The sequence below is a fragment of the Pongo pygmaeus genome, chromosome 6 (assembly GCF_028885625.2).
Source record: "Pongo pygmaeus isolate AG05252 chromosome 6, NHGRI_mPonPyg2-v2.0_pri, whole genome shotgun sequence".
NCBI lineage: Eukaryota > Metazoa > Chordata > Mammalia > Primates > Hominidae > Pongo > Pongo pygmaeus.
In genome coordinates, this window is record NC_072379.2 from 26,953,339 (window position 1) to 26,976,518 (window position 23,180).

Genomic DNA, 23,180 nt, shown 5'->3' on the forward strand with positions numbered 1-23,180 from the left:
AGTAATAATAATAAACAGTGCTGTATGGGCACAAATCTAAAAGAAATCTGGCTTCTATTTTAGAAGTGTCACTCTCCAGGATTTCAAGGGTCAAACGGAGTTAATCCTGAGTCCCAGCCCAGCCACTTAATAGCTGTGGGTCTTTGCACAAATTTTTTTTTGATGTGGAAGAGTTATATAAACCACATATGCAAAAAAAAGGCAGAATGATACTGATTGCAAAAATGTTAGCAATTTTTCATCCCTCCTCTATCCATGCCCATCGCCAGGTGCATTTACAGCTGTTTCCATTGCGATCCAGTTCTGTTTTCCAAACCCTAGTTCTGGCTGGCCTTATTTGCTCAGGGCAGTAAAAACCTGTGAACAGTGCAGTGTGCTAGTTTGAGGCCTAGGCTCAAATGGTTTTGCATGCTTCTGTTTTTCTTTCAGAAGGCTGCTATCTCCGTGAAAAAAGCCCATGTTAGCCAGATGGAAGATAAAATAGTATGGGGAGGAGAAGCAAATTGCCTCTGTTGACAGCCTCAGAAGCAGAAGCTCACCCCCCAGAAGCACAGCTGCCTAGTCAACAAGCAGCTGATGATACATGTCTGAAGGAACTCAGCTGAGGCCACAAGAATGGTCTCACTGAGCCCAGCCTAAATGACTATCTCAATTAGAGTGAATTCCACCTGCTTCTTCTTAAAGTTTGACTACTAGAAAATTTGGAATTCACATGTGACCTGTAATCCCAGCACTTTGGGAGGCCGAGGCAGGCGGATCACCTGAGATCAGGAGTTCGAGACCAGCCTGACCAACATGGCAAAACCCTGTCTCTATTAAATATACAAAAAGCAGCCGGGCATGGAGGCGGGTGCCTGTAATCTCAACTACTCAAGAGGCTAAGGCAGGAGAATCACTTGAGCCCGGGATGCGGAGTTTGGGGTGAGCTGAAATCGTGCCACTGTGCTTGAGCCTGGGTGAGAGTGAGACTGTCTCAAAAAAAGAAAAAAATCTCAGGCTGCCTGCTCAAAGGACCAGAATCCAGTAAGGTTATAAAATCTGGAATTTAAAAATAATTGTTATATTCAGATGTGAAGAGCTATATGTTATTTATAAATGCATACGAACTTATACACAAGGTTAAATGCAAATGCCTTCTGGGTTGGGCCTGGCTCAGCTCAGGGAAGAAGCCCTTTCTGAAAACGCTTCAGCTTAGGTTTCACTCTGTCTTCCTTCAGCCCAGCACCTGAGCACATCTGTCACTCAGGGCCTGAGGGGGCGGGTTGTTAAACGTTATCCAATCAGGGACGCCGGGCTGGGAACGGTCCAATCAGGCACCCAGCTGGAGCGGACATGACGGCTTCCGGGATTCGGTGTGGTCTTTGTCTCGCTGCAGCGGGTGATCCAGGTCTGGCCTTCCCTTTTCTGTGTCCTCTTGCTCCTAGAGGCCTAGCCTCTGTGGCGCTGTGATCTGGTTATTGGGAGATTCACAGCTAAGACGCCAGGATGCCCCAGAAGCCTAGAAATGGTGAGAGTGCCGGGTCCGACATCCCGAGAGAAGGCGGAGGGGGCTGGTTGGAACCGGTCGGAAGTGGCTGTGGCAGTACTCGGGTCTTCCCGCAGTCGGCTCCAAAATCCGCGGCCCCGAGTTCTTGGCACAGCTCGGCCCTCAGTCCCCTTCAGCCATAGCATGGCAGCTGGGCTGACAGCCGGGACCAGGCGTCCTGTCTCTTCCCTACGCAGTGACTGTGCCCTGGCCTGGAGCACTCTCTGAGCAGCTCTGCACCCGCAGCGATTGTGCAGGGACGACGGGAGGGTCGTCAGGGGAGAATCCTGACTCGGGGTGCTGGGTTCATGAATGGGAAGAGGTTTCCTCCGCGGGCTTCCCAGTCCCTCTTTTCCCCTATTAAAATTTATGAAAGTCACCGCAAAAAATTAATTTAATCAAACAGTGATTCAGGAATTGTAGAGCACCCAGCTGTGGTTTGCAGTAGTGGTCCGTGGGAGGGGCTTGAAGGAAACACTTGTATAAGGTGTGTGATAAAACCAAATTCAATAATTGGTTAGTAGAGTTATGTAGTTTCTTAATTTGTACAATGAAGGAGGAAATTTCCTGGGCATGTAATCAGAGGTTAATTGGCAGTTTACAGTTGGTTAAACCTGAATTTTATTTTTCACAAGGTAGTAATTTACAAAAAATGAATTTGAGTTAGATTTTTTTTAAAACCAGAAACCCTGGGACTGGAGCGACCTCAGTCTAATTGCCTGCCGCTTAATTATTTTCACACTCCACAGGGGACAGATCTTTCCCTGGATTTTTCACATGTGTCCCAAGCAGGGTCTCAAGACTCCTCCCACTCCCCATTTCCCATTCCTCCAGCCTAACTCTGGCTTGTAGTAAAATACTAAATTTCCAGTTCCTTCTGACTTTCTCAAATGCCAACTTCCCCTTCCTAATTCACATTATCAACTATTTGTCCTTTAGTGTACATTTGAAATAGTGTATTTTAATTAATCATTTTTTGACAAAGCATGGATGGCATTTTAAAAAAGATTTGTTATCTGTTTGTAAATATTTCCCATGAGAAGAAACCAAAGACTCATCCCCTGACACTGTATTGTAAAAAATCTCTGTGCCTTTTTTTTTTTTAATCTTCCCTAGGCACAGAGATCTTGTCAGAATATTTTTGGGTCAACGTTTCCCTTTGGAAACTTCATAAGGTAATGTGTCCTTAGTCACCCTTCAGTTTTTTCCCTGGTCCTGGGTTTCAGTACTTTCTGGGGATAAATCAAGATATCCACTGTGGCTATGTATGCTAGAATCTCTGGTAAATTTCAGCTCCTGGCCCGGAATGGAACTCTGGTTATCTGGGAATGGGAGACAGAGGACAACCTGAGGTTGGAGTGTAGCCTCTCAAGGGAGCAGGTGAATGCCCTGGGGCTGAGAGGAATCTCCTGGTGTACTCTTCCTTTGAAAAGCAAACCCTTTGAGAAGTTAAGATTGTCTTCAAACCAACCCAGCATCGGTTTCCGGAGACATTGCTGGTCAGTCAGTCATATGCTGGTATTGAGGGGAGAACACAGAAATAATTTCAGCCCACTGGATTCTCTTAAGATTTGTGAAAGAAATGATAGTATCCCAAAAGACAAATCAAACCTTACCCAGTGAGATGGTTCAAGAACTGGCAAAGTGAAATGCACTGGGGGCAGTCACTGAGGCATAGTGCAGTGTCTTCAGAGAGGGTGGTCATTTCGCACTTAAGTGAGCAGGATAGGGTAGGAGAATCTCTCAAGTGATTGGGTGGCTTGACTTGACATGTGAGTGAGACACATCTGTTTTTTAATCAGCACTGCCACTCCCTGGGATTGTCACCCTGAAAAGATTTGTTCACTTACTTCAGTGTTTTAATTGTAACTTGCAGTTTATTAGTAGGACTAAAAGGTAAGAGGATAATTACAATGGGCATAAAAGAGATGGGTTTTGGAAAAAAATATCTAATCATATATTCTATTTGTTAAGTGTTCTCATTTACCTTTTTCATTCCTAGAGTGAGTTTAGGAATTTTCTCAGGTCTTTTTTTTTATGGCTGGGTGATGTCCAACAGTATTCCAAGGCTTAGCTTTTAGAATGCTACCAAGGAAAAGAATAGGGAAAATATCTCTTCCATTTTGGCTGTAGAAAATGAATTCGTTTCCCGCGGGGTGCGGTGGCTCATGCCTGTAATCCCAGCACCGTGGGAGGCCAAGGCAGGGGGATCACCTGAGGTCAGGAGTTCTAGACCAGCCTGGCCAACATGGTGAAACCCCATCTCTACTAAAAATACAAAAATTAGAAATTAGCCATGAATGGTGGTAGGCACCTGTAAATCCCAGCTATTTGGGAGGCTGAGGTAGGAGAATCATTTGAACCCCATAGGCAGAGGTTGCAGTGAGCTGAGATCGTGCCGCTGCACTCCAACCTGGGCGACAGAGTGAGACTCCATCTCAAGAAAAAAGAAAGAAAGAAAATGAATACATTTCCACAAGAAGATGTGGTAGATAATTGGTGAGTTATATCATGAAAATATCAGTTCCTCCTTTTTCAGGGTACATTTCAGTGAATACCTCTCTTCTGTATCCAGTCATCTTGATTTCTGAGGTTAATGCTAAATTTTTTAAGATGAAACTTCGTCTATCCTAGAAGTGTTCTCATATGACTAATTGTTTACTACATCATTTTTAATGGATATAATAAAATAATTATTTATCGTTTTAAAAGAATACATACTTTTGCATTTGAGATATGTGACGTAAATGCTTTAAAATTTCCTTCCCTTATATAAACACTGTGTTTGAGTAATTTTGCTGAATTTTTCAGTTTCAAAAACCATTTGAACAGCTCCGATGTGGAAATTAAAGCTTGCACCAGTGACTCCAAGCTAAGGCTAATATTGAGCCTGCAAAGGGAAGGGAGGTTATTAAAGGCCCAGTTAGTTGTTTCTAGGAAGCCTCCCCTGCAGATGTCGGAGCCTGCTCACCCCAGCCATGGAAGAACCTTTGTACTGAGAGAAGCTACAGAGCCCTGGAAAACTGGAGACCCACAGGCAGATGCAGTAAACATTAAGATGGAAGGGGATTGGGAGGGTCGTACTCAGGATGAAGTTGTTATTGTTTTGAGGCAGTTTCTAGACTTTGTAAAATAAAACAAAATTAGGTTTATTTTTTAAAAAATTCTAAAATACTGCAACAGAAGGAAGTACCAACTATAAAATCTTTAAGGATTGCAAAGTTTAGGCAGATAAAGGCTTTCTTTCTTAGGGAGGAGCAAAAAAGATTAGAAGGTGAGAGGGGAATGGCAAATGGAGGGTGTATAAATCAGATTTTATTTTTTAATTAAATTATTTTTTTGAGACGGAGTCTTACTTTGTTGCCCAGGCTGGAGTGCAGTGGCTGGATATCACCTCACTGCAACCTCTGCCTCCTGGGTTCAAGTGACTTTCATGTCACAGCCTCCTGAGAAGCTGGGATTGCAGCCACCCACCACCATGCCGGGCTAATTTTTGTATTTTTAGTAGAAATGGGGTTTTGCCATATTGGCCAGGCTGGTCTTGAACTCCTGACCTCAGGTGATCTGCTCTTCTCAGCCTCTCAAAATGCTGGGATAACAGGTGTGAGCCACCACGCTCAGCCCACATCAGATTTTAGATTAGAAAATGTTTTACCCTGAAGTCAGCAAGTTTTTAGGAGAAACATAAAATGGGGTTGTATGTTGGCTGAGACTGAGTAGCTCAAAGTTCAGGAGCTGTGGGAAGGAGATAAACTTAACTATATTTTGATTAAGAAGTATTTTATTTGACCACTGAAGAAAAATTCGGCTATTTTTTTAAATACAAAAAAGAAAATCTTATACATAGTGCTAGCTAGTTATTCCAGTACCATTTTATTAAATAGGGAATTCTGGCTGGGCATGGTGGCTTACACCTGTAATCTCAGCTCTTTGGGAGGCCAAGGCGGGTGGATCACCTGAGGTTGGGAGTTTGAGACCAGCCTGACCAACATGGAGAAACCCTACAAAAAAAATAGTCGGACATGGTGGCCCATGCCTGTAATCCCAGCTACTCAGGAGGCTGAGGCAGGAGAAACGCTTGTACCTGGAGGTGGAGGTTGCGGTGAGCCGAGATTGAGCCATTGCACTCCAGCCTGGGCAACAAGAGCGAAACTCCGTCTCAAAAAAAAAAAAAAAAAGGAAATTCTTCCTACATTGCTCTTGTCAGCTTTGTTGAAGATCAGATGGTCAGATAGTTGTAGATGTGTGGCATTATTTCTTGGCTCTATTCTGTTGCATTGTTCTATGAGCGTTTTTTTTTTTTTTTTTTTTAATCACTACCATGCTGCTTTGGTTACAGTCTTGTAGAATAGTTTCAGGTTGGATAATGTAATGTCCAGCTTTGTTCTTTTTGCTTAGAATTGCCTTGGCTATTCAGGCTCTTTGTTGGTTTCATATGAATTTTAAAATAGTTTTTTTAGTTCTGTTAAGAATGTTTTTGGTAGCTTGATAAGAATGACATTAGATCTGTAAATTTCTTCGGGCAGTATGGCCATTTTAATGATATTGATCTTTTGTTTTTGTTTTTGTTTTTGTTTTTTTGAGATAGAGTTTTGCTCTTGTTGCCCAGGCTGGAGTGCAATGGCATGATCTCGGCTCACCGCAACCTCTGCCTCTGGATTCAAGTGATTTCTCCTGCCTCAGCCTCCTGAGTAGCTGGGATTACAGACATGCACCACCATGCCCAGCTAATTTTATATTTTTAGTAAAGACGGGGTTTCTCCATGTTCAGGCTGGTCTTGAATTCCCAACCTCAGGTGATCTGCCCGCCTTTGCCTCCCAAAGTGCTGGGATTACAGGCGTGAGCCACGCCACCCAGCTGATATTGATCTTTTCTATCCATGAGCATAAAATAATTTTCAATATATTTGTATCATATCTGACTTATTTAAGCAGTGTTTTGTAATTCTTGTAGAGATCTTTCACTTGCCTGGTTAGCTGTATTCCTGGATGTTTTATTATTTTTGTGGCAATTGTGAATGGAATTGTGTTTTTATTTTTGTTTGTTTAATTGTTTTTTGAGATGGAGTTTCGCTCTTGTTGCCCAGGCTGGAGTGCAGTGGCACAATCTTGGCTCACTGCAACCTCAACCTCCTGGGTTCAAACGATTGTCCTGCCTTGGCCTGCCAAGTAGCTGGGACTATAGGCCTGTGCCACCACGCCTGGCTAATTTTTTGTATTTAGTAGAGACGGGGTTTCACCATGTTAGTCAGGCTGGTCTTGAACTCCTGACCTCAGGTGTCAGGTGATCCACCCACCTCGGCCTCCCAAAGTGCTGGGATTTCACGTGTGAGCCACCAGGCCCAGCCTGGGATTGTGTTTTTGATTTGGCTTTTGGCTTGGATGCTGCTGATGTACAGGGATCCTACTAATTTTTGTACATTTATTTTGTATTCTGAAATTTTGCTTCAGTTCTTCAGTTTAAAGAACGTTTCTGTGGAGACAGAAAAGAGAAGAACTTTTCTGTGGGTTCTCTAGATATAGAATTATGTTGTCTGCAAACAGGGATAGTTTGACTTTTTCTCTTCTATTGAATACCTTTTATTTTCGTCACTTGCCTTATTAACTGGTGTGGACTACCAATTCTATGTTGAATAGGAGTGGTAAGAGAAGGCATCCTTGTCTTGTGCCAGTTTTCCTGGAGAAATGCTTCCAGTTTGTGTCCATTCAGTACGTTGGTTGTGGATTTGTCTTGGATAACTCGTTATTTTGAAATATCTACCTTCAATGCCTGGTTTGTTGAAGGTTTTTAACATGAAAGATGTTAAAATTTTTTTGAAAGCTCCTGCATCTATTAAGATAATCTTGTGGTTTTTATCTTTATTTTTGTTAATGTAATGAATCACATTTATTAATTTATGTATGTTGAACCAACCTCATATCCCAGAGAAAAGGCCTACTTGATCATAACTGATTAACTTTTTGGTGTGCTGCTGAATTTAATTTGCCAGTATTTTGTTGAAGATTTTTGCATATCAATGGTCCTCAAGGATATTTGCATAAAGTTTTCTTTTTATATCTGTGTCAGGTTTTGGTATCTGAATGATGCTGTTCTTATCTAACGAGTTGAAGGAGGGATTGTCTTCTCAATTTTTTGGAATAGTTTTAGAAAGAATGGTACCAGCTCTTTGTTTTATGCATCTTGTAGAATTTAGCTGTGGATGTCTCTGGTCCTGGGCTTTTTTTGGTTGCTAGGCTATTTATTACTAATTCAGTTCTGTAGTTTGTTATTGTTCTATTCAGAGATTCAATTTCTTTTTTGTTCAGTCCTGGGAGGATGTATTTTTCAGGAATTTACTATTTCTTTTAGATTTTCTAGTTTGTGTGCATAGAAGTGTTCATAGTAGACTTCAACAGTTATTTGTATTTTTCTGGGGTCAGTGGTAATGTCCCTTTTGTCATTTCTAATTGTATTTATTTGAATCTTCATTAATCTAGCTAGTGGATTATTTAGCTTATTAATTTTTTTTAATAGATTTAACTCCTGGATTTCTTGATCTGTTGCATAGTTTTTTATGTCTAAATCTCCTTCAGTACAGCTCTTGTTATTTTTTGCCTTCCGCTAGCTTAGGGGTTTGTTTCCCCTTGCTTCTCTCCTTATTTTATTCATAATGTTAGGTTGTTAAATTGAGATCTTTTTAACTTTTTTATGTGAGCATTTAGTGCTATACATTTTTCTGTTAACACTGCGTTAGCTGTGTTGCATAGATTCTGATATGCTGTACTTTGTTCTCATTTGTTTCAAAGAGCTTTTTGATTTTACCTTAATATTATTATGTACCCAAAAGTTATTCAGGTACAGGTTGTTTAATTTCCATGTAATTGTATGGTTTCAAGTGGTTTTCCTTGTATTGAATTATATTTTAATCAATCTGCGGTCTGAGTATGTGGTTGGTATAATTTTGGGATGTTTGAAATTGCTGAGGATTGTTTTATTTTGGATTGCGTGGTCAATTTTAGAGTATGTGCCACATGGTGCTGAGAAGAATATATATTATGTTGTTTTTAGATGGAGAGTTCTGTAGATTTCTAGTAGGACTATTTGGTCAAGTATTGAGTTTAGTTCCTAATATCTTTTTTAATTTGCTGCCTCAATAATGTGTCTAATAGGGTCTGTGGGGTGTTGTAGTCTCCCACTATTGTATCAGAATCTAAGTCTCTTCATGAATCTCTAAGAACTTGCCTTATTCATGTGCACCTGTGAAAGGAAATTAAATCTTGGGACCCAAAACTCATTAAGCCAAACAGAAAAGTTAAGCTGGGAACAGGGTCACACAAACCTGCCTTCCTCTTTTGGCTCTGTTGACAAAAAGAGTCAAACTCTGTAAAATATTTTTAAGAGATTTATTCTGAGCCAAATATGAGTGACCATGGCCTGTGACACAGCCCTCTGGAGGTCCTGTGATAAGGCCAAGGTGGTCGGGGTACAGCTTGGTTTTATATATTTTAGGGAGACATAAGACATCAATGAGATACATTTTAGAAATACATGGATTTGTCCGAAAGGCAGAACAACTCAAAGTGGCGGCTTCCGGGCTATAGGTAAATTTACACATTTTCTGGTTGACAATTGGTTGAGTGTATCTGAAGACCTAGGATCAATAGAAAGAAAATGTTCAGGTTAAGATAAAGGATTGTGGAGACCAAGTTTTATTGTGCAGAGGAATCTCAGATAGCAGACTTCAGAGACAGCAGGTTGTAAAATGTTTCTTCTTACTGGACTTAAAAAGGTGCCTGGCTCTTAGTTGATTATCTCCTGGATCTGGAATGTAAGGAAGGAAAACAAAAGGGGAAAGGGGATTGTCTATAGAATGTACATTTTTCCCACAAGAGACTTTTGCAGGGCAATTTCAAGGCATGGCAAGAAAATATATTTTGGTGTTAAATATTTTGATTTTTTTTTTCTTGTCTCATAATGTTATGCCAGAGTCAGATTGGAAAGTAAGTCACGATCTGTAGGGTCAAATAAAACCCATCTGATGAGAATTTATGGTTTGTAGGGCATGACCCCCTACAAACCGTTAGATAGAAATTTGGGCAAGATAAAAAATTCAGAGCTTAGTCCTCAGTTCCTAAATAAGACAGCTACAAGAAGAAAAGCTATATACTTTCCCCATCTTTTGCCCACAGGAAAATTTCTAGTGAGCAAGATCTTTACCCTAAGGTGTTTCTGTTAAAATGTAAACTGATAGCTTATCTTTACAGATACAGTCACCCCCCTGCCCAACAGACACAAATGCATATCTGATTGTTCCCCTGCCTCGTTTTGTCTTATGTAAAAAAAAAAAAAAAAAATGCAGATTCACTTAGCCAGACAATGGTATGAGTGACTATTTTTCCCTACCGCCCTCTTACATAACAATTGTGTACTTCTCAATATCTCACTGTAGGAGAAAATATGAATTAGAAATAAGAGGGTTTATTCTCCTACATGAAAATAAGGGAGGATATTTTATTAATTTCTTTTTCTTTAAAGCACTTAAATTATATGTGGATTTTTTTCTTTGTTGTTTGAAAGATATGTAAATCATATTAACAGCTAAATAAACCTTTTGTCATTGTTTTTGACTCAGGATTGTCTTTATCTAGGACCTCAGATTCATTGCTTTGTTTTTGCTTTGGCAAAGGTTTTTTTTTTTTTTTTTTTTCATTTAATCTGTATCTTTTAAGGTAGACACAGATTTGTTTAAAGCTCATTTTAAGAGCACACTAAAGTTGAGCACAAAGATAGGATTACATTTAGCAATACAGAATGATGAAGACTAAAAAATACCAAGTAAGCTCCTTTGACAGAAAACAGATTATCCAAGGTAATTATTTTATATTTACAGGCTGAAGTACTTACATTGCAAAATCGAGGTTCAGTGTATGAACTGAACAGTGGAGTCTGTGGTTGTGCTTTGGTTTCTGCTTATTACTTCAGAACAATTAGCATAGTTATGTGCAGTGTTTGTAGACAAACTGCATTCATATAAATTAAGCAGTATTTTATACAGTAGTGTGACTATAACACCACAATATTTGCTTTGAATGAATCCCTTAGTCATTTCAATATTTTTATATTCATACATTTGGAATATAAAGTGTTTTAATTGGATTATGGTTACAGACAATTTTTAAAAATCCTATGTACATTATAAATAGTACATTAAAATTATACCTAGGTATTTATATCTAATATTCAAAAAAGTTACTATCAAATTATTACAGTAGACATTAGTATAACATGGTTACTAATTTATCCAATAAAGATAATTATAGGTAAGCATAACTTCAGTGTCTTTCATTTCACTAAATTGGAATGCTGCTGTTACAGGAAAAATAAACAAGAGTGATGTGGCCACCCACAAACCATAATAGCTCTTCAGTTAGTCATGATGCAAGCTCAAATATATTCCACTATATTAACAAAGTCTTATTCCAATTCTTCATTAAAAAGTTCTGGTGGGGATAAGGGAGGAGACCACCCCTCATACTGTCTTATGCCCAATTTCTGCCTCCAAAGAAAGAAGTGAAAACTAAAAGGCAGAAATGAAATCCATAGGCAGACAGCCCGGCGCCACACCGTGGGCCTGGTAGTTAAAGATCGACCCCTGACCTAATGGGCTATGTTATCTATAGATTACAGAAATTGTATAGAAAAGCACTGTGAAAATCCCTGTTTTGTTCTGTTCCGTTCTAATTACTGGTGCATGCAGCCCCCAGTCACGTACTCCCTGCTTGCTCAATTGATCACCACCTTCTCACGTGGACCCCCTTGAAGTTGTGAGCCCTTAAAAGGGACAGGAATTGCTTACTCGGGGAGCTCAGTTGTTGGAGATGTGAGTCTTGCTTAAGCTCCTGGCTGAATAAAGCCCTTCCTTCTTTAACTCAGTGTCTGAGGGGTTTTTGTCTGCAGCTTGTCCTGCTACAGGGAGAGGCGGAGGTGGGTGGATCATTTGCAGTCAGGAGTTCAAGACCAGCCTGGCCAACATGGTGAAACCCCGTCTCTACTAAAAATATAAAATAAGCCAGGTGTGGTGGCACATGCCTGTAATCCCAGCTACTCCAGAGGCTGAGGCACAAGACTCACATGAACTCAGGAGGCAGAGGCTTTAGTGAGCTGAGATCGTGCCACTGCACTCCAGCCTGGGTGACAGAGTGAGACTCTGTCTCAAAAGAAAATGTTCTGGTGAAAACTGTCAGAGGCATTCCAGTATAGATCCTCTCATTTAATGGCTAGGAGATGAGAGAGCAGCAGAGATGGAAGAGAAACCTATTAAATTCTGCTGGGAATCTGCCCCTTTTCTTCATAACACCCATGTTTCTCATGTCGAGAGTAGCGGTGCACTTTGGGTGTTTAAAAAGAATTATTTGAGGCCCTATTACTATCCCATGGTGTCTGTGAATGAGGTAGGCTGTCACAGGAGAACTCTTGGAGCTATCCCTATCTGGACTCATGCTGAAAATCCAGCAGTATTTTTTCCATGTCACCACTATAAATAGAAACTGATGGCCAGGCGCGGTGGCTCACACCTATAATCCCAGCACTTTGGGAGGCCGAGGTGGGTGGATCACGAGGTCAGGGGTTCGAGACCAGCCTGACCAACATGGTGAAACCCTGTCTCCACTAAAAGTACAAAAAAAATTAGCTGGGCATGGTGGCAGGCGCCTGTAATCTCAGCTACTCAGGAGGCTGAGGCAGGAGAATTGCTTGAACCCGGAAGGTGGAGGTTGCAGTGAGCCGAGATCGTGCCACTGCACTCCAGCCTGGGCGACAGAGCAAGACTCTGTCTCCAAAAAAAAAAAAAAAAAAAAAACTGAGGCTGAAACAGTGCTCCTATTTCCATTATTGTGAAGGTGCAGTTCTACCCAGGAGGCCTGCAGCCTCCTCCTGCAGTTCAGGCCTCACTCCAGTGTGGCACTGGAGTGCTGCTGTGGCAATTGGGGTTCATATAAGATGTAATCTGCCAGCTGTGAGCCCTGTGCTGTGGGCTGTGTCTCAAGGGAAGATGGTAAAAGTCAAGAGAGGACACCAGCCACTAGGAGAGGGCAAGCAGGAGTGCTGTAGCCCAGTGCTCAGGGAGTAGCATAGCCATGAAGTAAGTAGCCGTAAAGATACACCCTCTTCAACCATTTCTGTAGGAGAGTGAGAGCCTACCTTCAGCAGGCACCTGGCTTCAAGTTGCAAAATTACCTCTCGTCATGAAGATGTGAAAAGTTTATTTTGTCATTGATTATAGCCAATTAACAACACATGGATGGCCTCCCCAATTACCAGGTGAATTTAGGATGAACTACATATGACATGGTGCTGTAAATTCTTCTACTTGTGGATTAATTATGGTGACCATCTTTCTGTCTTTGCAATCTCTTAAACAGATTGACTGTGATGCATGTCACATTTGGTTTAATTGTGTAATAAAACAGCTTTCTTTCTGTTCTGTCATTGTGGAGTTATTCTGGTGCTGGAGAACATTTTTCTTTTAATTATATTTTCCATTCACTGTCTAGAATAACCACATATAATATAAACATACAAGGTGCCAACCAAGCTTTAATCTAGAAGGGCCTTTCTCAGGCTTCCAGTCAACTCACGATTGTGCTGCAAAGTGCATGCTGTCCTTAAATATGCAGGCAGAATTGTGTCTCTGCCTATTTTGTATCTATAGTCCTCTAGAGTTAACATTTAGAGAGGCTAGACCTGATTTCTAAATACTTCATAGGACAGCAGTCAACCATTTTACCTCTTTCAATGACTCTTTAGACCAGAAACTGATTCAGAGACAATGGGGCCCAGAAACCCAATCAGAGTAGCATGTGCACTGAGTAGACATGCAGGCATGAGAATCTCCCCTTTCCCTTTCCTCCTCCTCTTAAAATGCTCACAATGTGCAGATGACACCTGCTGCTACTCCACCCATCCAAGACCTAAATTTGCAGCTCCAAACTCTGAATCTAGGTATTGAGATTTGGGGAAAACAAACAAACAAACATTTATTTGAGAAATGCAAATTCTTTTAGTTACAGGGCTCAAAGAGACATTAAAATGAGACCACAATTATGTCTTTCTCCCTTCTTTGAGCTATGTATTTATTTCTTGAAACTGCTTGCTATTTCTACAAGTAGCTATAAATTAAACTAATAATGACACACTGGACACTATAACCCACACCCTATAGCTTAACAATGTATATCCAATTAGTAATGTTATTTTTTGTAAATAAGAATTTCTGACAACCTTTTATCAGCCCACTCTCTGTTGTTGGGAACAGGCTCCCCAAAATCTGGCCATAAACTGGCCCCAAAAACTGGCCATAAGCAAAATCTCTGCAGCACTGTGACATGTTCATGATGGCCATAAAGCTCATGCCGGAAGGTTGTGGGTTTACCGGAATGAGGGCAAGGCACACCTGGCCCGCCCAGGGCCGAAAACCGCTTAAAGGCGTTCTTAAACCACAAACAATAGCATGAGCGATCTGTGACTTAAGGACATGCTCCTGCTGCAGATAACTATCCAAAACCATCCCTTTGTTTCAGCCCATCCCTTCATTTCCCATAAGGGATACTTTTAGTTAATCTAATACCTATAGAAACAATGCTAATGACTGGCTTGCTGTTAATGAATACGTGGGTAAGTCTCTGTTCAGGGCTCTCAGCTCTGAAGGCTGTGAGACCCCTGATTTCCCACTTCACCCCTCTATATTTCTGCGTGTGTTTCTTTAATTCCTCTAGTGCCCCGGGTTAGGGTCTCCACAACCGAGCTGGTCTGGGCACTCTGTCCCTCTTTTTGCCTTTACAAATCCACTTACAACTGCTGCTAATCAAAGCGTAGATTTCAGGCAACTTGAATCTTTGCTCCCAGGTTACAATTCTCAAACTTGTTCCAAATGAACTGTCTACTTATATTCATGTTGCCTCAGCTCTTTCATTTTAGGTAGACATATCACTTAGAATGTGCTAGAGCAGCCTCTATGAGGGGATCTCTCCTTTAGTTGTACTCTGCCTCCTGTAACACTCAAGAATGCAGAGCCAGGTTGATTCAATCTAGAATCTACACAGAAGGTGTAAATCTCTGCCTGAGATTTACAAAGCAGGGTCAGACTTTGGATTGAGAGTGTACAGAAAACCAACAGGAGGCATTTTCTGCATTGTGAGATGTCAACATAGACATCTTAAAGCTTCCCTTTGGGAGTATGGCTCTTTGAGCTTTTCAGATGTTGTTCAGTGATCTGCTACAGTAATGTAAGATGCTCTTGTGTAAATAGAATCTGATGGCAGAATCTGTAAGTGTAAACAAGCATCTTAGGAGTGACAGATCAAGGTCACAACGTATCCACAGCCATGACCACAGCTATACCTACCCATAAAATGTGATACTGAAGTAGAGTATTCTTTTCTTTCATTTTACACAAGAGCTAGCCAATCAAGACAGGTGATCCAGGTTCTGGAGCTCCACTAGGGCAGTTTCATTTTTTATTTAGAATCAGCCTGTCCCTCTCCTGCTTGGCTTATCCTTAAGCAATCAGCCTAGGGTCACTGGGAATCCTCTCACAATCACCTAGGCATCTCTGAGACATTTGAGGATGTCCAGGGATGAACTGTGTCAGGCTGACAAGAGTGGTTAATTCTGCTTCTGTCTCAGTGTAAGAGAAATGAGTCATCCTGTGTTTGTTCCTCCCCTCATACAAGAGATGTCTTTGGTTGGTATCCAGATGAGAATTTCTTCAGTTTCCTGGTACTTGGGTGAAAAACAAGGAGGTGGTCTGGAGACCCAAACGGATAAACTAATTGCTTGCATTTCCTATGGCCTTTAGAAAAATAGATGAAGCAGTCATGGTCCCTACCATCCAGGAACTGTTAGTCTTGACTAGCAACTGAATACATGGTTGAATTAAGCATCATATGGTTGGCATAATAAATAGATGTGGGCAAAAAAGTGTACTTTATTTGGGCCACTTTATATTTTTGTAACTTACGAGGTCATTTCAATGGATATTTATGGACACAATAGTTGTTATTAGTATTTCTGTTTCTTATGCCTTGCTAAGAATACTTATTTGGCTTCCAATAAAATTACCCTAGAAAACCCTAAGAGATTTGTTTAAATTGCTTATTAGTATATGTTATAAAATTGACAGGGCAGTGACTAAAAAAGATTAAAAGTTCACAAACTGTGGGATTTAATTTTCTTTTAGGTAAGCTTAGCAAAAACAGAACAGGAAATACCCCAGTGGTGTAGAGAGCAGAATTCTACATAGGGTGCACTCCCTGCCCCAGCCTTGTTCAAATTTACTGTTTTTGGAGGCCTTATTTAGGTCTGGCCCCACCCTGGAGTCTTGTCTCACAAAACTGATTAGAAGAGATGAGAGTACTGGGTGGTGAATCCTGCAGCCTTTCTAGAGCCAGTGCTCACCATATTCTGAAACCTAAAAGCAGATAAATGGAAAAAATAAAGTATGTATTTTAGGGTCTTAATTTTTAATTTTTTAATTAAAACCAGTGCTTGCAGAGACATTCCATTTACCAACCTGTTTTCTATTCTTGCAGATGTTGTTGCTCTGCAAGTCAGAAAAAAGTAAATATAAACACAATAAAAATTTCTCTAAGCTGCATTAAAGTTTTTCTTTCTGAATCCCTCTCCTCTGTCTATATTTAGCTTTTATTCTATACATTTTTTAAAAAAAATCAATGACAGAGAAACAAAAGAAATAAAAATGCTGGGCCCTTTTTCTAAATCCTGGGAATTATTAAACACTTAATACCAGCTCCCAAGGTGCTGTGAGGATTAAATCATGTAACATGTTATTCCCAGCAAAGTGCTCTGTAACATTCCCTTCAGCACATAGTACCTGCTTAATAAACACTGCATTAGTACATGTGAAAATGTTGTTTTTCTTTTCTTTTTTCTTGAGACAGAGTGTTGCTTTTGTCGTCTAGGTTGGAGTGCAATGGTGGGATCTCGACTTGCCGCAACCTCTTCCTCCTGGGTTCAAGTGATTCTCCTACCTCGGCCTCCTGAGTAGCTGGGATTACAGGCACCCACCACCATGCCCAACTAATTTTTGTATTTTTATTAGAGACAGGGTTTCACCATGTTGGCCAGGCTGGTCTTGAACTCCTGACCTCAAGTGATCCACCCGTTTCGGCCCCCCAAAGTGTCCGGCCTGTTTTTCAAATGCAGACTTATTCAGACATAGCTGCCTTCTGTTTGTTCTGTAAACTTAAAAGAGCCAGCAAAAAATATGAAAATTGATTGTCTTCATTTGTCCTAGAAGTATTTATATTTTGACAAGAGTGCTGAGTGTAAGGAACTCTGCTGTGTCTGCTTTCTCTAACTGATGCTAATAATGAGCCCAAAGGGAGCAACATCAGCTTTGACAGGAGACTTGTTTAAAACTCCCATTCATGAACCCTTTCCAAACCTGCAGTATCACATTTCATAGGGTGAGTCCAAAATCACCAAGTGATGTATAAACTCATTAAAGCTTGAGAGGCAGTGCTTAGCTAAATGGTTATTAGCCCAGACTTCTAATTAGGATTACGTGGCCAATTTGCAGTAATCTTTTTACTTGTACCCTTTCCACATGTTCTGTTTATTATTCTGGGTGGAAGCATTCATGTTGTTTTAATTAAGTTCCTCCTGTGACTCTCAGGTGAGGACAGAATCAAGTATGAGGGGTTCAAGATACACTCATGAGAGTTAAGTGGATTTTTTTTTTTTGAGACCCAGTCTAGAATGCAGTGGCATGATCTTGGCTCAATTCAGCCTTCACCTCCTGGGTTCAAGTGATTCTCCTGCTTCAGCCTTTTGAGTACCTGGGACTACAGGTATTCACCACCATGCCCGGCTAATTTTTTTTTGCATTTTTCTAGAGAAGGGGTTTTGCCATGTTGGCCAGGATGGTCTTGAAATCCTGGCCTCAAGTAATCCAGCAGTCTTTGTCTCCCAGAGTGTTGGGATTACAGGTGTGAGCCGCTGTGCCCAGCCTGAGAGTTAAGTTTTACATTTTCACTAAAGGGTGGTCACAGGGCTGGTTCTATTTGGATTTGGCAGGGACAGAGCAGTGTGGCCCATATTTCCATTACTGTAGTAGAAATTGCTGGTGTCTGTGGCAGAGAAGAGCACCTGAGGACAGGAAAGGAGAAACTTGTATTATTATCTCCATAGAGCAGCTTATTGTTCCTGAGTCTCTTCTGTTATAAAGGAAAGAAATGAGTGAACTTTTTCTGTAGGTCTTGGTTCTTTGGCCAAGTGTGACTGTGGTAGTAGCAGGTAAACAGGTGGTGCTGACACCTTTAAAGGCATAAACTGAAGATGCAGGTGTAATTTGTCCAGAGAATCTCATCTGAGAAGGAATACCAGAGAAGAAGGAGAAAGGGGAAAAAAAATGGCCTTTTTTTTTTTTAGCTTAACATGTCTCAAATCGAGAGCTGTGTCCACTCTTCCTCCTGGAATGCCATGCGTTTAGTACCTGTAAACCTTTACTTCTCTAATTGTGTTGTTTCTCCCTAATATGTTTGTTTTAACTACTTTTAAAAATTCTTGTGATAGTCAAGGGTCTCTGAAAAAAAATGTTTTTTCCTGCATACCAGAGCCTTCCCTACATTCTCTACATCATGCCGTCTTACAGGCCATGCAGAATTCTCATGAATTTATAACCTGCAACATTAAAAATGTTCCATTTGTGGCTGTTGAATATGGAAAGATGTGAATACTCAAGATTTCTATTGGGGGAAAGCTGGGGTCCTTAGTAAAGAAGGAGAACATGTAATCTTGAAGTTTCATCTGTGTTCTTCATTGGCTCTATGCAGAACACGATTAATAAAATGCTGTTTTAAACAGAATGGCACTTATTACCCAGAAAGTTCTGAAAAAAATTATTAGGAGATCCCTGCTCTTTAAGGTGCTAAAGAAAGACTACTTAAAATCACTATTAAAAATTACAGAACATGAATTACCTGTATCTTGAAGTTTGCATAAAAATGATTTTTTTTTAATGGTTACATTCAGACTACAATTTACTTTTGGGGGCAGTATTGCAGCAGTGATGCTCTGTTTTTCTGTGTGCATCAACACCTCATAAAAATTTGTCTTAGTGCAGTTGATGTTAATGATTCACTTGGTTAAAGAGCTCTTGGACAGATTTCTTTACTATAGAGTTACTTATTTTTCTCTGCATTATTAAGTATCTTTGTGCTGCTGATGTGGATAAACCATCACATTTAATCTGGCAGCTGCCTTTCTATCTTAGGTTTTCTTTGCATATATCTGTCTTTGGAAAATCAAGGCTCTCATCTTTGTTTACAGGCCAGAAAAACTGGGAAAATCACAGGCTCTTCCACTTACTGGATATTTGACAAAATATTCTTTTTGGGCCAAAAACATTGAAATTAGTGGTGAGCTTGTTAGAAATTTAGAATATCAGACTTTAGTCCAGATCTTCTGAAAAAATAATCTGGCATTAACCAGATCTCGAGTTTATTATACACATTAAAACTTGAGAGGTACCTTTTAACTCAACGTGCCTTTTCCATCTGAAAAATACACACAACTTATTCTGTATGATGCACATATAGCACTCAGAAATGGACATGTTTGTGTTTATGCCCTTAATTTTTTACTTTATCATCCAGAAGAGTACCATGTGTATGCTGATTCTGTGGATCTTATGCCACTTTCTTTTCTCAGGGCAAGAAGTACATTAGAAAATATTTCTGTTAAAAATTATTTTATGGGCTGGGCATAGTGGCTCACGCCTGTAATCCCAGCACTTTGGGAGGCCGAGGCGGGTGGATCACGAGGTCAGGAGTTCGAGACCAGCCTGGCCAACATAGTGAAGCCCCGTCTCTACTAAAAATACAAAAAATTAACTGGACTTGGTGGTGGGCACCTGTAATCCCAGCTACTCGGGACGCTGAGGCAGAATTGCTTGAACATGGGAGGCAGAGGTTGAGTGAGCCGAGATTGCACCATTGCACTCCAGCCTGGGCAACAGAGTAAGACTCCGTCTCAAAAAGAAAAATTATTTTATGAATAATTTCAGTCACTTCTGTAAGACATTATCAGTTTTCTTTACTGTCTTATTTTACCTTGAGTCAAATTTAAAATTCTGCCCATGGCTACTTGGTTAATGTGTGTGTGTGTTTGTGTGTGTGTGTTTTTCAGGGACCATTGACATTTATGGATGTGGCCATAGAATTCTCTTTGGAGGAGTGGCAATGCCTGGACACTGCACAGCAGAATTTATATAGGCATGTGATGTTAGAGAACTACAGAAACCTGGTTTTCTTGGGTGAGAATAACTTCAATGCACATTTCCTAATATATCCTAAAGGTTTCATTTTTTTTGGGGGTAGAATGTTTTTTGGTAATTTATGCTTTGGATAAATGAGTTTCAGATTCCTGTTTTCAAAAGAATCTTTGAGATTTGTCAGTGTAGAAAATAATTTCTTTAAGATGTTTCATCTTGACCTGAACTTTCCACATTTCTGAGCTGATATGTATCCTTCACTCTAGATTAGTGGTAATTCCAGAAATTTATTGGCATAAAATGTTGTTGCCCACACCTAAATCTAACTCCCAACACCAATTATTTTGAATCAATAGTACTGAGTAGTGAAATTAAGAATTTACAAATTTAAAATATTTTCTAAATATTTAGAATTTTCTGTTATATATTAGCATTTTGGGATTAATTTACTAGAATATTCTATTACATTCTCTTTACTGAGCACATTACTAGGTTGGTAATTGGAGAATATGAGCAAGAGTCGTGTTATTTATTTTTAATAAAACAGGTATTGCTATCTCTAAGCCAGACCTGATTACCTGTCTGGAGCAAGGAAAAGAGCCCTGGAATATGAAGAGACATGAGATGGTGGTAGCCAAACATTCAGGTAAGTGAGCGTGAATACACAGATGGCACAGATGAGAGGTCAAAGGCCAAGGGGAAGGCCACTCCTTTAAATGTGATTTGGAAATCTGTATTCCAAAGGAAATAGTTTCTGGAAAGCCTGAGTTTTTTATTTTGCTCTCACATAAGACATCTTTTGTCTTATGTTTTTAAATTCTCTAAGAAGTCTACTTTCCCTTTGGTGATCTTTCTTCAAGTTCACAGTGAGAGCCAACGTCCTTTTCATGGCATATAAAAGACTGCACAATCTGACTGCTTTTTTGTTGTTTTTAAGGACACGCAAATATCTGCATAATTTTGAGAAACTCTATGTTAAACTATATTTTAAGTTCTCTTTTTGCATCGTATCTGAAACGTGTGAGTAGTGGTTTCTGTTCCATTGTGTTTTTTTTGTTCATTTTTCTGCATATTCCATTCTGTTTTTATTATAGTTTTAAAATATAGTTTGAAATTATGAAATATTATGTCCCTCTACTTTGTTCTTTTTCCTCAAGATTGCTTTGGCTATTCAAAGTTTATTGTAGTTTCATGTAAATTTTAGAATTGTATTTTTTATTACTATGACAAAAGTGTCACTGGAATTTTGATACGGAGTTTATTGAATTTGTAGATCACTTTGGATAACATGGCACTTTAACAAAATTTATTTTTTGAATCCATATAAATAAAATATTTTTAAATTGATTTGTATCATCTCATTTTTTTATTGATATCTTACATTGTAAAAATTTTTTACCTCTTTGGTTAAATTTGTTCTCAGAAGTTTATTATTGTAATGCTATTGTAAAGATTGTTTTCGTTATTTTATCAGATAATTTGTTTTAAGTATATGGAACCATAATTTATACTTGTATGTTAATTTTATATTTTGGTAATTTACTGAGTATATTTATCAGTATTGACAGGTTTTAATGTACTGTTTGTTTTTTAATATATTAGATCATATGATCTACAACCAGCAACTTTTTACTTATTTGTCTTCAATGGCATTTTTTTTTCATATTTTAAACTAATTCTTTTGCCACATACTTTCAATGCTATGTTAAAATAGAAGTATTGACAATGACACAATATAGTTTTGCATTGGTGCTTGTGATTTTGAAGGAGCAAACTCCTCTTCAAGTTTTTACAACCTGGTTTCAGGAGGTAAAGATCTTTTGTTGGCCCCCAGGTGATGGGATGCCCTCTGGGTTTGTAGCAGAGAGGGGTGTAGCTTGGTCACAAGGCTGCTGGGCCTGCACTAGGGCCCACCTTTACTGGCTTGTTACAACGGGCTTGGGCTGTTGTAATTCCCGTTTTATTTTTGGACAGATTGAATATCCTTCAGGACTTTGGTCTGTAGGGCAGACACTAGGGCAGGTTTTTGCAGTTTGGTCTGCATATGGTGGGCCTTATATCAGGATATGGAGGAGTATGGCTTTCACTGAGTACCAGAGAGCATTTTTCCAGGTCACTGTATGGGTTTCTATGTAGGCAGAACTGGCTACGAACTGTGGCTAAGGAAACTAGAACTGAGTCATTGAACTGCTTTAGGGACCACAGTAAAGGGCAAGGTCTGCAGGCCTGCCTGCATGGCTGTAAATGCGTGTCTTCCTTCCTCCAGGCCTCTGGAAGAGCAGGACCTCTCCCAGACTGTGACTGGGAGGAGTTTGGGATGGTTACAGAGTAAGTTCAGAATTCTCAGTGGGACCAAGTTGGGTGGGCCATTTCTTGGTATGTAGCCAAGAACAGGAATCTTGCAGTTTGCCACCTGAATGAGGGTCTGCTTTCTGAAGAGAACACTCCTCAGTCTGGGGTTTAGCAGTTTCACAACTCCCTCCCTGGATCTCAGAGCTCTCTTAAAAACACTTATTTTTGACATGGGGTCTTGCTACATAACCCAGGCTGGTCTTGAAATCCTGTCCTGAAGCAGTTCTCCAATGTGAATGTACCATGTAGCTGTCATTACAGGTGTGAGCCACGATGCCTGGCTCTCTGATAAAGGAATTTTTGTCAGGGATGGCTGATAAACCTTTTTGCTGTTGGGGCATAAAAAAATAGGGCATCTTTTGTATTTCCATTTTACTGATATAACTCTTCATATACATTTTTATTTTTTATTTTCTATTTCATGTTTATCTGTAATTTTAGATTCAGACATTTAGAACAGTATGCTAGAATTTATAAGTTATGCTGGAAGTAAATTAGATAATTAGTAGGCACTCCATATTTACTAAAATAGTTACTTATACATTTAAGTTTGCTGTAGGTAAAGAGGAATTATAGGATTTTCATTTACTTTCTTTAGCCTATATCTTAATAATAACATTATTATTATTTATTATTATTATTATTATTATTATTATTATTTGAGACCAAGTCTCACTCTGCACCCAGGCTGGAGTGCAGCAGTACAATCTTGGCTTACTGCAACCTCTGTCTCCCAGGTTGAAGTGATTCTCCTTCCTCAGCCTCCCAAGTAGCTGGGATTACAGGCATGCACCACCACACCCTGCTAATTTTGTTGTATTTTTAGTAAAGATAGGGTTTCACCATGTTGGCCAGGCTAGTCTTGAACTCCTGATCTCAAGTGGTCCACCCACCTCGGCCTCCCAATGTGCTGGGATTACAGGTGCGATCCACCACGCCCAGCCTGAATATTTCTTTTATATAAGCAGAGGCTCTAACTATATTTTACAATGTATATGTATATTTCTTTATTTAGCAATGTAAGGGTGTTC

At 39.8% G+C, this 23,180-nt stretch overlaps 1 protein-coding gene across 3 annotated transcripts in view; it reads left to right on the forward strand.

Moving 5' to 3' along the window:
- The first annotated feature begins 1,326 nt into the window (after positions 1-1,326).
- ZNF138 (zinc finger protein 138) overlaps positions 1,327-23,180 on the forward strand; it is a 38,539-nt gene continuing 16,685 nt past the window's right edge. For 2 of the 3 annotated variants that reach the window (XM_054495413.2, XM_054495412.2), the window contains exons 1-3: positions 1,327-1,387; positions 19,713-19,839; positions 20,345-20,443. In XM_054495413.2, the coding sequence (XP_054351388.1) occupies positions 19,728-19,839; positions 20,345-20,443 (211 nt within the window). In that variant the 5' untranslated portion in view covers positions 1,327-1,387; positions 19,713-19,727. Of the gene's footprint in view, positions 1,508-19,712; positions 19,840-20,344; positions 20,444-23,180 lie in introns of all 3 variants that reach the window. The other variant, XM_054495411.2, reaches the window with a different exon arrangement.